The sequence below is a fragment of the Equus przewalskii genome, chromosome 7 (genome assembly GCF_037783145.1).
Source record: "Equus przewalskii isolate Varuska chromosome 7, EquPr2, whole genome shotgun sequence".
Classification (NCBI taxonomy): domain Eukaryota; kingdom Metazoa; phylum Chordata; class Mammalia; order Perissodactyla; family Equidae; genus Equus; species Equus przewalskii.
In genome coordinates, this window is record NC_091837.1 from 29,642,919 (window position 1) to 29,657,274 (window position 14,356).

General features: G+C 52.3%; 1 protein-coding gene across 6 annotated transcripts in view; it reads left to right on the top strand.

Annotated features, from left to right (window-relative positions):
* The window catches only part of ADGRD1 (adhesion G protein-coupled receptor D1), a 171,982-nt gene that overhangs the window by 118,618 nt on the left and 39,008 nt on the right, over positions 1-14,356 (top strand). For 4 of the 6 annotated variants that reach the window (XM_070627345.1, XM_070627348.1, XM_070627347.1 and 1 more), the window contains one exon: positions 3,828-3,951. In XM_070627345.1, the coding sequence (XP_070483446.1) occupies positions 3,828-3,951 (124 nt within the window). Of the gene's footprint in view, positions 1-3,827; positions 3,952-6,902; positions 7,080-14,356 lie in introns of all 6 variants that reach the window. The other 2 variants (XM_070627346.1, XM_070627344.1) reach the window with 1 other exon arrangement.

Sequence of the window (14,356 nt, forward strand, 5' to 3'; positions counted from 1 at the left end):
ACATCTGTTGCCAGTCTTCCTCTTTTCTTTGCTGGAGGAAGATTGGCCCTGAGCTAACATCCATGCCAGTCTTCCTCTACTTTGTGTGTGGGACGTCTCCACAGCATGGCTGATGAGTGGAGGAGGTCCGTGCCTGGGATCCAAACCCATGAACCCGGGCTGCCAAAGCAGAGCAGGAGGAACTTTAACCACTGCGCCATGGGGCCAGCCCCCAAGAAAATGTATTCTTAATGGAGTGTTCTATAAATGTCAATTAAGTCACATTGATTGATAGTGTTCAGATCTTCTGTAACTTTATTACCTTTCTGTCAACTTATTCTATCGATTAATAAGAGAGGAGTGTGAATTCTATATTCGGTTTTATCAGTTTTTTAGAAAAATGTATTTTGAAGCTCTTTCTCAGTGCGTATACAGTTAGGATTCTTATGTCTTCTTGGAAATTGACCCCTTTGTCATTATCCAAAGTCCCTGTCCATCCTGGGAAATATTTGTGGCTCTGAAGTCTACTTTGTCTAACTTTGATTTAGCTATTCTGGCTTTCATAGTTAGTGTTTGCACGCTGTATCTTTTCCTATCCTTTTACTTTAACCTATTCATATCTTTATAGTTAAATCAAGTTTCTTATAGACTGCATGTGACTGGGTTCTGCTTTTCTATCCAATCGGAACATTTCTGTTTTTAATTGGCATGTTAGATAATTTATATTCAATGTGATTATTGATGTAGTTGGATTAAACCTGCCATGTTGCTAGCTGTTTGCTATTTTTTCTATCTTTTCGTTGTTTCTTATGTTTTCTTTTTCTCACTTCATTTGGATTTTGGGGGCTAGTGTATGATGTTATTTCATCTCCACTCTTGATTTTAGTTTATACTCTCTTTTTAATTTTTTGCAGCGGTTGCCCTTAGGCTTACTAGTGTATGCCTTTCGGTCGTCTGTGTCCACCTTCAGATAACCGTCTGTCACTGCACGTGTGTCCTAAGACATTAATCTTTTCACAGTTCCCCCTCCCATCCCTTGTGCTTGCTTGTCATACATTTTACCTTTACAGATGCCCCAAATGCACAATATGGTGATAGTATTTTTGCTTTAGACAATTAGTTATCTTCTAGAGCAATTATAAATAAGAAAATTATAATTGCATACTTCCCTTCATCTTTTTCCATTTTCAGCTATTTTATTTCTTTGTGTAGATCAAAGTTTCCATCTGGCATCATATGCTTTTAACTTTTCCTGTAGTGTGTGAGTCTCCTGGCAATAAATTCGTTTTTTGTTTGAGAAAGCATTCTCTTTTATTTCTGAAAGATATTCTCACTGGGCTTAGAATTCTGGGTCATTTTTTCTAGACTTTCACTTTAAAAAAGACGTAAGCAATATGTCAATACATTGTTCTTTTAAAATGTAAAACATTGTATAAAAGCAGACGACCCTTTACATACAATTATATCTTATCCTGATCTGCTCGCCTCTCTCTAGCAGGAGCCACAGCAGGGAGATCTTTGTGGGTGTTTTCTCAATCATTTATGTATGATTTATACTTCTGTTGAAAGGAAATAAGTGGTATTGCTTAGTTTCACGTTTCTCACATCATTTCATGACACTTTGTTTTGTGCTCTGCCCATATTGTGCTCTGTGCTCATCTCTTTTAACGATGTGTAGTATTTTTTTCCTATTTATACATGCACCACATTTTATTTATGCGTGTGAGTGCACGTTTTTCTCTTGCACGCAGACTTCCTGGGTCACAGGGTTGTGCACGTTTTGCTGATGTCTGACATCGCCCAGCCTGGCCTGCAGGGCAGACTGTCTGTGCGGAAGCCGGGAGCCCGCCCGCCTTGTGTTCCCTGGCACTCTGGGAAGGGATCTTCACACCCGGGAGGAGGTGCTGCCCACTAGGGCTCAGTTCCCCTGGCGTATTAGGCCATTGTCACACCTTCACGGCTCCATTTGGGAAAGTGATTTTCCTGGTTTTAATTCCCAGTCGCCCTCTGTGTTAGCAGAAGCACAGTTTTTTGTTTTTGGGTTTTTTTTTAAAGATTTTATTTTCCTTTTTCTCCCAAAGCCCCCCGGTACATAGTTGTGTATTTTTAGTTATGGGTCCTTCTAGTTGTGGCATGTGGGACGCCGCCCCAGCATGGCCTGACGAGCGATGCCATGTCCACATCCAGGATTCGAACCAGCGAAACCCTGGGCCGCTGCAGCGGAGTGTGTGAACTGAACCGCTCGGCCACGGGGCCGGCCCCACGAAGCACAGTTTTTGTCCCCTTGGCCATGTTCACCTAATTCAGTGCCTGCTAGTTTTCGGGCCACACTCTGACTGAAGGTGGCTTTCATACATTCAGTGGACAGACAGAGGTGCTGTACGTAACCAGACAGCCCATGTCACTGACTCTCCTCAAGGTCCTGGAGACATTAGACCAGAACCAGTGGTAGAGGGAGGAGGATATGACCCAATCTTTCCATCCCTTTTCTTCTGAAGTGGGGTTTTGCTGGCTGTGCCCTCTGGTCTCTGCTGAATGCCCCCCACCTCCCGAGGAGGGCAGACCCTGCATCGTGAAAAGTGCCTCTGAGGCTGCTGACCGAGTCTCGGCCATCAGGCTCAATGCCCGCCTGAGCTGTCTCCAAATGACCCTTCCCACCCGGCCCTCAGGTTCTGTGTCGCCCGTGAGCACAGAGTTCCAGTCATACCGCATCGCATCCTCACGGGGACACCCTCTGCCTCAGGGATGGAAATAAAAATGCTGCCAGCTGTGCTTGCTTCGTGGCACACTCTCGGGGCGGGGGTGGGGCAGGGGCACGACTGAGTCTTTATCAGTCACTCCCGCCCCCAAAGGCACATTTCTCATCTGCTACGTTCGCTGCTGACATTACAGTCAAACTGAAGATGAAGCAAAGAGAAACTAGAGCCTTTTAATTTCTTCAGCTTTGTGAAAGCTTTCTGCCAAGGCCCCTGCCAAAGATCTGTCTTTGCTGATAACTCAAAGTTACAATATCCGGGAAGAACCGTTTAAACATCTCTTTGGGAATTTGAAAGTATAGAGAGAGACGGAGAAGAGAATTATAATCGCCGAGATTCTCACCAGAAGAATGAACCACGGTTAACCTTTGAGTCATTTCTGTCTAGGTTTATACTTTAAGAAATGATACAAGTACTGTGTTGATGCATTATTCTTTAAAAAAGGAAAACGTTATAAAGAAGCAGACGTCTCTTTGACTTTTACATCTTATCCTGAGCTCCTCCCCTCTCTGGAGGTAACCGCTGGGGAGTTGTCTCAATAGTTTATACACAGTTGATGTTCGTGTGCACGGAAAATGTGAAGAATAGGATCTCGTTGTGTGTCGTGCCCCTGGCAGCATTGTGACACATGAAACATTATACATTACGTTTTTGGGTTTTATCCATATCGATACACCTTTTTGACTGACGTGTAGTATTTTGTCATATTGGTATATATTATAGTTTATCCAGTTCCCCAAGGTGGACATTAGATTACTTTAATGTTCTCTAGTGTCACCCATCACTTAGTAAATACCCTGACGTGTCCCCTGTGCATATACCTCAGAATCCTCTAGAAGTAGGATTGCTGGGTGGTAGGACTTATACATCTCATTTTTTGGTGGCTATTGGTCCAGGTGCTTTCAAAGCCATTGTGCCAAAGTGACCCCACCACTTTCCTCTCCCAGAAGGAGGCCTGTTTCCTTGTGGCCTGATCAACACCAGCCGCGCTCTGCTCTTGTCAGCCTGATGCATGAGAAGCCTTTCTGAGTCCACTGGCCAAGGGTGGTCTGGTGCTTCCTGCTGACCATTTCTCCCATGTCCTGTCCTCAGCTCCGGGGACGGGATCTGGTCGAACCAGGGCTGTGCGCTCGTGGAGGGGAACCTCAGCTACTCCATCTGCCACTGCACGCACCTCACCAACTTCGCCATCCTGATGCAGGTGGTCCCGCTGGAGGTAAGAGCTGGGCGTCGAGGGGTCCCAGGCTTCGAGGAGGTGCCCTGCCTACCTTGGGCTGCAGGCAGGGGCAGGGTGGCCTGTGTTACCCGTCACTGTCCGGGGGGGCTGGTCAGGGAGGCTCTGTGATTAGGGACATTTGCGAGGCTCTACTTTTTTTGGCAGAAGAAATCTTTGCCTCAGGTGTCCTCAGGCCGCACCTGTGCAGACCCTGCTCCCTCCCGAAGATTTGTGTGCAGACTGGAAGGTGGTCACGCCAGCACTTTCTGCCTTCTGTCACTGGGCTGTGACATCCTCCCTGTGCTGCGGGGTGTCATGGCTGTGTCCAGTTCAGCTGAGTGAGGTCCTGGGCTGTAACCTGTGTGTGTGAGTGTCCAGCGAAGGAGTCACCCAGTGTGAGACACAGGTGCCTATGTCTACAGTGTGCCTACGCCACATCCTCTGAGCATTGCTGCTGTGAGACAGGAGACACTGGGCTGGACAGGGCACTGGGCCTGTTTCTGAGAGACCTGACTTCTAGCTCCAGAGTTAGCAAGCCCTGTGGTGGGCGAAGTGATTTTCAACAACCTTCTGGTCTCCTTCTCTCTAAATGGGACCATGACATCTTCCCTGGAGCCTCAGGTTAAGGATGGAGCGGGCCTCCTGGTTGGTTCAAAATATTTTATCTTTATTTCCTACTGGGCTTCATGGTCAGCCCTAAGGGCTAGAGATTCATTTCTTTGGTTCAAGGCAAGCATAGCTTGTAAGAGAGAAAAAAGTGCTCTTTAAAAATGCAGATGCCCCTGGGTGGGCTCCTTGGACCTGTTTTCAGTCTCTGACACCTGTGTGTGAATGAATGACTTCATGGGCTTCCAGGCTCCCAAAGGGCCGTGAATTTCTACGGTGGGGGAGGAGAGGCAGGAGGAGGTGGGGCTGTTCCTCCTAAGGATCTCCTAAGGTCCACCAAAGCCAGGCACCTATAGACAAATTTTGTTTCATCCCAAACTGTGTTTTGGAAATTGAAAAATTTTATTTACGACTCTGAAATTCTGGCTCCTCTTGAAGATTCAGAGGGTTTGGCGATGCTGCGCCCGAGTTCTTACTCAGAACAGGGAGGCTGGAGCTGAGCAGAGCCTCCCTGCTTCAGCAGAGCTGTGCTCTCCACCCAGCTTGGCTCAGCAGCCCCTCCCCTCCTCTGGGCGGGTGCTCGAGCTCCTGCTCCTTGTGCCTGAGTGGAGGGAGGCGGGCGAGCCTGGGAAATGAGCTGGGGGCTGGGATGTCTGCACCTGCTGAAAGTGACCTTTGCTGTCCTCACCTGCTCTGGCAGGCGCTCCGGCAAACCCCCTTCCTGTTACGGGGGTGGCCCGCCCTCCCTGGGCACATCCACTCCACCGGGGTCTGTCTGTTTAGGAACAGGCTCCATTCTCTGGGATTCTGGAGGCCAGGGACTGCGTAGATCGGGCGTCAGCAAATATTTGAGGAGTGCTTAATTGGATCAGTTCTGTCTGGAATGTGTGATTCCTGTAGCAACACCAAGATTGCAACTGGTCGCCCCGTAAGGACCTCATCCATCATCATTCAACACGTACTTGTCAGCACCTACGATGGGGCAGGCTCTGGAGGTTCAGTGGCAAACCAGAAAAATACTGAGTTTCTGCTTTTGAGGAGCTTATATTCTAGTGGGAAAGACAGAAAATAAACAGATTAGCAAACAAATGGGTAATTTCAAATAGCAATAATTGTAGGAAGAGCACTGAAGAGAGCGATGGAGAAAGTGGCGGGGGAAGGAGATGGCCTTCTGACGGTGTGGTCCGGAGAGGTGTCTCCGTGGAAGGGACATTTGAATGGCCGAAGAAGCTAGTCTCTTGAAGGCCTGGGAGAAGACTGTTCCAGGTTAAGGAGCAGCGAGCGCAGAGGGCAGGAGGCAGACATGGGCCGGAGTCAGGGATGGAGGGCGCTGAGCGTGCCGTGGCTCTTTCTGTTTGAGAAATGCAGCATGGATTTTGCATCGAGAACATGACCTGCTTGTGGAGAATCCAGAGGGGAGTTCCACGCTAGCCCTAAGAGGACATGGGGTCGGCACCACACCCCCGACCCCCACGCACCCCCCATGCGCAGACACACCCAACATTGGCCATGTGTGGGAGCCTGGACAAATGGCCCCCTTTGCCCTGCTTGTGATGAAACTTCAAGTGAGAGAGTGGAGTGTGCAGACTCCTCGGCAATCCCATCAATCGGAGTTGCCAAGGAAGCGTGGGTTATGTCTGGGAACCCTGACCGGGCATGAAATGAAGCCGAGGCACTTACAGGCCAGGCATCCTTCACGCTGTGCGCTTTGAGTTTCCAAAGGGTGGTTCTATCATAGGGCCTGTGGGGTGTGCGCCCACTTGTTTGCCCTTAGAGCACCCTTAGAGGTAAATGTTCAGGCAGGTGTGACCCCCAGACAACCCCAGTGGGTGTGACGTCTAGGGAGCAGCTGCCCATCAGGCGACTGCACCTGGTCGCCTTCCCTTTTCCTCTCCATTCCTCCCACGCACTCTGTCAAAACCCCTTTCTCATTATCCCTCAGCTCTTTTATCCTCCTCCACTGCTCCTAAATCAGGGCTGTGCACAGGAGGCTGTGAACCATTAGTAGCTAGGGAGGGCCATTGCTAGCAATTTAAGGGAAAATGAAATAGAATAAAGTGCAATATACCAGAGTGCACTGAAGTGGAAAGGGGAAGTCTGTGCTGTGAGCCTGGGTGTCAATGACCTTGACTGCAGGAGATGCCCCTGAAATCCATCCCATCCATTCTTCCATCCCATCCATTCTGTCCTATCCCATCCCATCCATTCCATCCTGTCCCATCCCATCCATTCCATCCTCTCCCTTCTCTTCCATTCTGTCCCATCCCATCCATTCCATTTCTTTCTCCGTCATCCTTTCCTATCGTGTTCTGTGGGTCATGATATCACAAATATTTCTCACCAAGGTCGGACCCCAGGAGGTGAGCAGCCTGGCCTCCGTGAGGCTCGTGCCTCCATCTGTCTCCTCTGCTGCACGTCCTCCTCTCCTCGCTCCTCCAGGCCTCAGCCCACACGGCTCATTCACGCATCCCTCTGGTGTCAGTGAGAGTCCAGTGACTCACCTCGCCATTCCAGAGGAAAAGGTACTGAGCTGCTGCCACGCAGAAAACAATATGTCAGTAAAACTGGGAGGGTCTGAGTGATGCTGTGGCCAAGTCCCTTCATTTACGAGTGGAGAAAATGAGGCCCAGAGACAGGGATGGTTTTGCCTGTGGTCCTTCATTCATTCAACAACCAATTGCTGAGTTCTAGGTGAAGACCCCAGGCTTTTGGGCATTAGTCTGGACTTTGGAAGATAGCAGTGGAAAAATCACAGTGCTCACGGTCTTGGGGGGGATGCAGACACTCAGCCATGGAAGCATGCTATGTGTGTGGCAGTGAGGGTGATGAGGAGAATATTGTAAGGCGAGAGAACATGACCTGGGTGACGGTGGTGCTGTTTTAAAGAGGACAGCTGTGGCAATGGGTTAGAGACCTCAGAGAGGTGGGAGTGGAGCCCCATGGACAGAAGGGACTCCAGGCAGAGGAAGGAGCAGGTGCAAAGGCCTGAGGCTGCTGTGGCTCCCAGGAAAGTCTAAGGGGCTCAGAGGCAGGAGCTTCAGACTCAGATGTCAGGGGACAGAGAGGTGACAGAGTGATGGAAGTGGGGGACCGTCGTGGAGGGTGGGGTGGTGGTGAATGAGAGTACTCTCTGCCAATGGGGCGGCCACTGCAGATGAGACCCAGTGCTGCGCCATCTCCTGAGGAGAAAAGCTAGAGATCTGGTTCGCTATGAAATCTCCTGAGCTTTAGATGTGTCATCTTTATTTCCAGGCCATGTGTGAGAGGTATGTCCATGAGCTGGCCCAGTCCGATGTCCCCAGACCAGCTGCCCTCCCTCCACTTGCTCAGAACCAGCCAGGCCTTTGAAAATGCAGGCTCTGATTCAGCAGGTCCGGGTGGGCCAGGGTCCTCATTTCTAACAAGGCTCAGGGGATGCCCAGGCACTGCTGGCCCCGGGCCGCTCTCTGAATAGACCTGGACGTAGGCACTGGTTTGCACAAGTCAGATCGGGTTTCTGTTCTTGTCCTGTGGAGACAGCCGGGCTGACTATTACAGATCTGAAGGGTGAGTTAGGAGCGTCTGGTCCCGAATGTGCATCAGAAGCCTGTAGACACCTGACTTTGGCTGGGGGACTGGAGGGAGGGCCTCAGACACGTCATCCTCCTGGAGACCAGCTGCAGTGGGAAACCTGCGGGCCGCCTTTTAGGAGAGGTGTTCCAGAGGCCCGGGAAACAAAGAATGGTTTACGAGGAGCTCAGCCCACAAGGTGGCCCTGGAAGGCAGGCACCGCGGTCAGTGAGGGCAGCTGTAATCCTGGCGGTCACAGTGCAGACCACCTGCCAGTGACAGCGAGGACAGCTCAGGCACTGTGTCAGGTGCTCGCACAGCGTGTGTTCCCTCCTTCCGTGTGAGTGAGGGGCTGTCATCCTCGAGGTTACACATGAGGGTTCGGGCTTCCCCACCGTCACCCAGGGAGCAGAGCCCTCGGAATCCCAGAGCTCAGGCATAGGCCCGGGCCCGGGCCCGGGATGGCCTGTGGGCAGGGCTCCCTCCTCTGGGTCCTTTACACGCTGAGGACTAATCCCGTCCGTCTCCCTCTGTGACCTGGGAGGCTCTTCTGGGCAGGGCAGGGCAGAGGGGGCTGAAGCACCACGAGCTGTGTCGTGAGAGCTGGCGGAGAGGCAGGAAGGGAGGCAGCACGGTCCAGCAAGCTGAAAACACCGGGGTCACAGAGCACGTAAGATGACAAATCTGTCACCACTCAGTGTAGGTGACACCAGATTTAGATTGTCTGTGGGTGTCTTCATGGAAGCAAATCATATCTACTCGTTGCCAGGAAAGGTTGATTTGAAAATGATTTAAAATTATCCATGCTAAAAACGAATGTGAGAAGAATTAAGGCAGTTATTACCAGTAGAAACCCAAGCCGTGGCACTTTTAGAGGATTAATGAAAACAGCTGGGCAGCCACTTCCGTGACCTGAACCCGGGTCTTCTCGGCTCTGCCTCCAGGCTCTCTCCTCGGAGCTCGTGTCCACGCATCCCTTTTCTCCTGGCTCCTCAACCACCCAGCTTGCCCTCGGTGGGCTGCTGTCAGGGGCCCCTTTCCCCCCGAGTGAGCGGAGCCTCTCAGCTGTCAGGGGCATGGCAGGCCAGCATACCCAAGGGATTCTCTAGAATCCGTCCGCTGGCGCTTCCCCTCCATGGTGACTCAGACAGTGGGTTGGGCTCAAGGGACAGTCCAGGCTCCCGGGGCCGGGACCACCTGGCTGTTTCTAGCCTCACTCTGCTTGTCTCTTCCTGGTGAGAGCGTGCCATGGACTCCAACCTGGCCACGGCTCTGCTCACCAGCAGTGAGGGGTCATCTGACCAAAAGACCCCAGGAGGGGGGCGTTGGAGGGTGGGCCTTCCCTAAGCAGGTAAGACTGCACCAGCCTTTGTGCTCCTGCCAAGGTGAGCGGGAAACAGGCCTGGACCACCTCCCGTTGAAGGCTGGTCGGAGAGTCACCATCCAGGAGACCGTGGTACCAGTAGGGCCCCCTTGATCCAGAGCATCTGGTCACCCCGACAGTGACCGTTTTTAGTTAATCGTCCTGATATTCTTCTTTTATTGGAAATAGTTTTAGTTAGTATAGTAGCTAATACATACATATGTTTAAGAAAATCAAGGAGGAAAAAGAGTATTGAGTGAAAAATAACTTTCTCCACGGTCTCCTGGCGTCCTAACTCCACTCCCGCGAAGACAGTCCTGTCACCGGCGGTTTGCGTCTCCTCCCAGAACCGTTCTCGGTTCCAAACAGGAGTGCGTGCCCTCACACACGGACTGTCCCGCCGCAAACAAGGCTCCCTGCCTGCTCCGCGGCTCCGACACCCTCGTGGTTTGTGCCCATGCCTCCGCCTCCTTCTCGTCACGCCGCCCGTCACTGCGAGACGAGGAGCCTCTGCTCTGAGGCGGTGTCCGCTCACCTGCCGTCAGCACCACGGCGGCCCCAGGCTTTGGCTGTTCTGCCGGTTCAGTGCACGGGCTTGTACACACTTCTCTGGCCTAAATTCCTGGCAGGGGAATCTGTGGGCAAAGGGCATGGGCACTCAAGTGTTCAAGGACATTGCCACGTTGCTCTCTGGGGATGCTGTGCCAACTTATACCTCCTCCAACAGTGGATGAGAATGGGTACCTTTATTTTAAATGTGAATCACAAAAACCCAGCTCCATCTTGGGGCTTCAGCCTCCCGCCATAAGTGCATTTCAGACCAGGGGAACGAACCTGGGCACTGATGCTGGTAGATCTGGGTCTGTCACTGGTAGTGCCAGCTGGCACCTCCCTAGACGCACATTCTCCATCTTTAAAATTACCGCGCTCAAATCCAGTCTGGCTCCCAAGAAATTAACTTATTTCTATTGGATAAAATTATCTTCAAGTTAATTTGGAACGGGAAGTTCCAAGAGTAGCCAAGGATATTAAGTGAAAGAGCTGGAGGAGAGAGTTGCTGCGACAGGGACCAGAATACACCGGGAAGCTCCTGTGACCACACAGCATGGGGCTGCCGTCAGCACAGGGAGGCAGCCATCGGAACAGCAGAGAATCCAGAACAGACCCTGTCACTTATCAACACGCCCCCGAGAATCTACATCAAAGAGTGAAAACGATCAGAAAGCAAGATAATACGCAAAAGGATAAAATAAAATAACTTTTGGGGGCTGGCCCCATGGCTGAGTGGTTAAGTCTGTGCGCTCCGCTGCAGGCGGCCCAGTGTTTCGTTGGTTCGAATCCTGGGCACGGACATGGCACTGCTCATCAAACCATGCTGAGGCAGCGTCCCACATGCTACAACTAGAAGGACCCACAACGAAGAATATACAACTATGTACTGGGGGCTTTGGGGAGAAAAAGGAAAAAGTAAAATCTTTTAAAAAAAAAAGTAGTTTTTTTAAAAAAAAAAATAAATAAAATAAAATAACTTTTACAGCCTTATTTGTAGCGGAAATAGCAGAAGCATCAGTGAAGATTACACAGATGAGTGCGTAAATCCTGACATGTCTATGCCAAGGAACGGGACGCACCTCCATGTCAGCAGGGGGAACGATTAATCAAGAAATAAAATGTGGCTACTAGAGAATGAATTGTAATTATGCCAATGGATTTGGAGGGATTTCCAAGGTATTGTTATGTGAAAAGGGCAAGACACAGAACAGAGTGCATAAATATCCCATTTTTATGAAATGGTGTTGGATCCCTGTGTGTGCGTGTGTTCGTGTATGTGAATTTACCTGTTGTTATATGATTGTATGATGATGTGGAAGGTATAGAAGCTGCATTCTAGGTTGCTAGCAGTGTCAGAGGGGCCACGTGCGTCCAGCAGGGGCAGGAGGTGGGGGGCGAGCCCTGTAAGGGTCCGGGGAGACTAGACTGAAACTCCGGCCTGCGTGATACCCTCCCGTTTATGCATTTGTGTGGAATTACATAAAATGACTGGATAATAAAATCAGCAGCTTGGAGAGGCGGTTTCCAAGGTCTGCTCCTAGGTGTGGCGGTTTTGAGAGCGCATCTCCTTCACGGCTCCTTCCCAACCCCCAGTGGCTTAGAGCCTGGCATGCAGCAGGTGCTGCATAAGTGTTTGTGGCCTGAAAGAGCGCGTGGATGAATGAGTCAGTTCCACAGGGGAGAGGAGCTTGGGGAAATAAGGAAGCGTTCTCCCTGGAGCCCAGAATGCCTCGTGCAAGCCGTTTAGTCTGTAAACCGGACTCGCTGACACCACTGGGCAGGCATGCGGACTGTGGGCTGCTCCAGGGCGGGTAGGTGGTGCTTGAATTTCTGTCATCCTCAGGACCGACCAGCGGGGGGCGCCAGGGAGCGAGGGTCCCTCAGCGGTGGCTGCAGTGGTGGGCTGCCCTGCCAGGGTCCCAGGAGGCGGGCAGGCGTGGTCACCCTGGATTTGCTGTGGAAGCAACAGTAACCACGGGGGCCGACATAACAGGACGTATACGAAGGGACATCAGGACAGTCAGGGTTTGGAGGGGTCCGGGGGTGAGGACAGGAAGGCTCTGGCCGAGGGGCTGACACTAGGGCCGCCTCAGGGGTGGTGCAGTCCCTCCTGCTTCTGGGGCCCTCCCCCAAGGTTTGCATTCCAGGGGACAGTCTGGCTGTCTAACGTGGGAAAGCTCCACGCAGTGACGGACACTCCCAGCAAGGCTGCCCCGGTGGGGAGGGCGACACCCAAGGTAAGGGAGTGGTGGGTGCGGTCCCTTAGCTGGCAGAAGCACCAGAGGCCCACGCAGTGCCGCTGTACTTTCTCCAGGTGGCTGACCCTCCACGTGTGGCCGCTCCCCTGCGTTGCCCCACACAGGCCCCCTGGTCCGTCCTCAGCTCCTCCTGGCCTCCTTGGGAGTGGCCTGGGCACAGGCACCTGTCCTGGGGAGGGGGCAGCAGGAGCTCTCTGCCAGGATAGGTGCGGCCTGGGAAAGCGAGTACCCAGGGACCTGTCGCCTTCCCATCAGGAGCCCAGGGGAGGGGCCTGGCAGTCACAGGGGATGAGCAGGTCAATAAGACAGTCTCGCATTGTGGTCTGGAGGCTGACTTTGGCCAGTGGACGTGTTCCATTTAGCCCACAGAGGTTTAAATTTAAAAAAAAAAAGTTGACAATGTTTCGAAACCCATATATATTACTTAAAATTTTGGATTTCTGGTTTTCTTAAAAAAAAAAAGATACGGCCACACGCAGCTTCCACTCCTGATGAGCAGCCACTGCCCCCTGCAGGCAGCAGTGTGGGCTTCAGCTCACCACAGTCCCCAGCACTCCCTATTGCCTTCCTCACGCTCTGGGCCAGTGGCCACTCAGCATCATATTCACATCATTGTTCTCCTTTTGGGAGGACAGGAAAATGCTTCTTGCTCTTTCCTAGGGTAGGAAAATGATGTTTCTACTAAGAGGGACTTTTGTTAAAAAATAATGGAAAAGATCTTTCTGGAAGAATAGTCCCTGTTGTTTATTATGTACGCAGGCTCACAGCTGGCCTTGTGAATTTATAGAAAATGTGTCTCTGGAGGCATTGGAGTTTGTGGTCTGTGACTCAGAGGAATCCATGTCCTGAAGCAAACTCTAGGCTTTTCTTGGCATTTCTAAATCCAGCCACGGGCGGGAGAGCAGGGCACTGTCGGGGCCCACACGCCTTCCCAGGCTGGAGCTGCAGTGGGGCCTGCCGTCTCAGCACCCCTCCCCATCCCTTGGGGCTGCGTCTACTCTGGGCCGATGGTTGTAGGACCCGCACTCAGCAGTTCCCTGGCTAGGCCAGGTGCGGCCGCCTGAGGCCACTCAGCCGGCTCTGGCTGCCAGGGAGGGGGGCCAGGCGGGCGTGGGAGCCTGATTACAAGGTGGCACTGGGGGCTGGTGAAACACCCACTCTCTGAGCTGTATTTGTGGTCCCCGTGGGTGTGTCACAAACAGGCCAGGCCAACATGTAGATGGTGCTGGCAGAGGGCACGGTGCACCGTAGGGAGACAGGCTTCTTGCCCGGGGCTCCTCATGCGCTTGTCACTTACTCAGGCATCTGATGAGCACCTGCTGCGTGGCTCTGTTCCTGCTTCAGTCAACCATGTACTCAGGGTCCCTCCCCTGTCACACTGCATGGCCTGGGGCAAGTGCCCGCTCTGAGCCTCAGCTTCCTGTCCGGGATGTAAGTGGGGACCCTCTCCTCGTGGAGCTGTGTTGGGCGTCAGATGCCTCCCTGCCCCGAACACCCAGCCCCAAGTACTGAGCTCTGAGGACCCAGCCTGACTGAGGTCGCAGTGATGTCAGCACTAGCATGAGGCCCCTGGAGGTGTCGGGACAGCTGAGGAGCCACATGAGAGAGGAGCAGGGAGTGGGCTGGGGTGGAGTGGGGCTGGCCCCTCCACCTGGGGGCCTGAGTCTGGGGCCCGCAGACCTCCCAGCACTGCGTGTCAGTTTGTGGCCAGGCATCCCCCTTTCTGTTCATTCTTTTGAAGGACGTCAGAGTCCTCTGGCTGCTGGGTATAGAGGCGGGGTGACCCATCTCCCTTTTGATGTGGGTCCTATGGAGGTTCAGGGGAGCCCCTACCTCCACCACTCTCCTCCGGTCTGGGGCAGAGGCGAACTCCACCTGCGGAAAAGTCGGTTGTTCTGCCCTTTTCTTGTCCCGAGAATGTAACGGCTCACTGTGTGTGATCCCCGGAGGGGCTTGTCCTAAATGCCTTCCTCTTACAGACCCAGAAACCCCCCACGTTGCTTCTGACTTCCTGGGTCTGTGCAGCTATTTAGGAAAAGGGTCGCAGACAAGGTCCTGCTGCATCCCGGATGTCCTC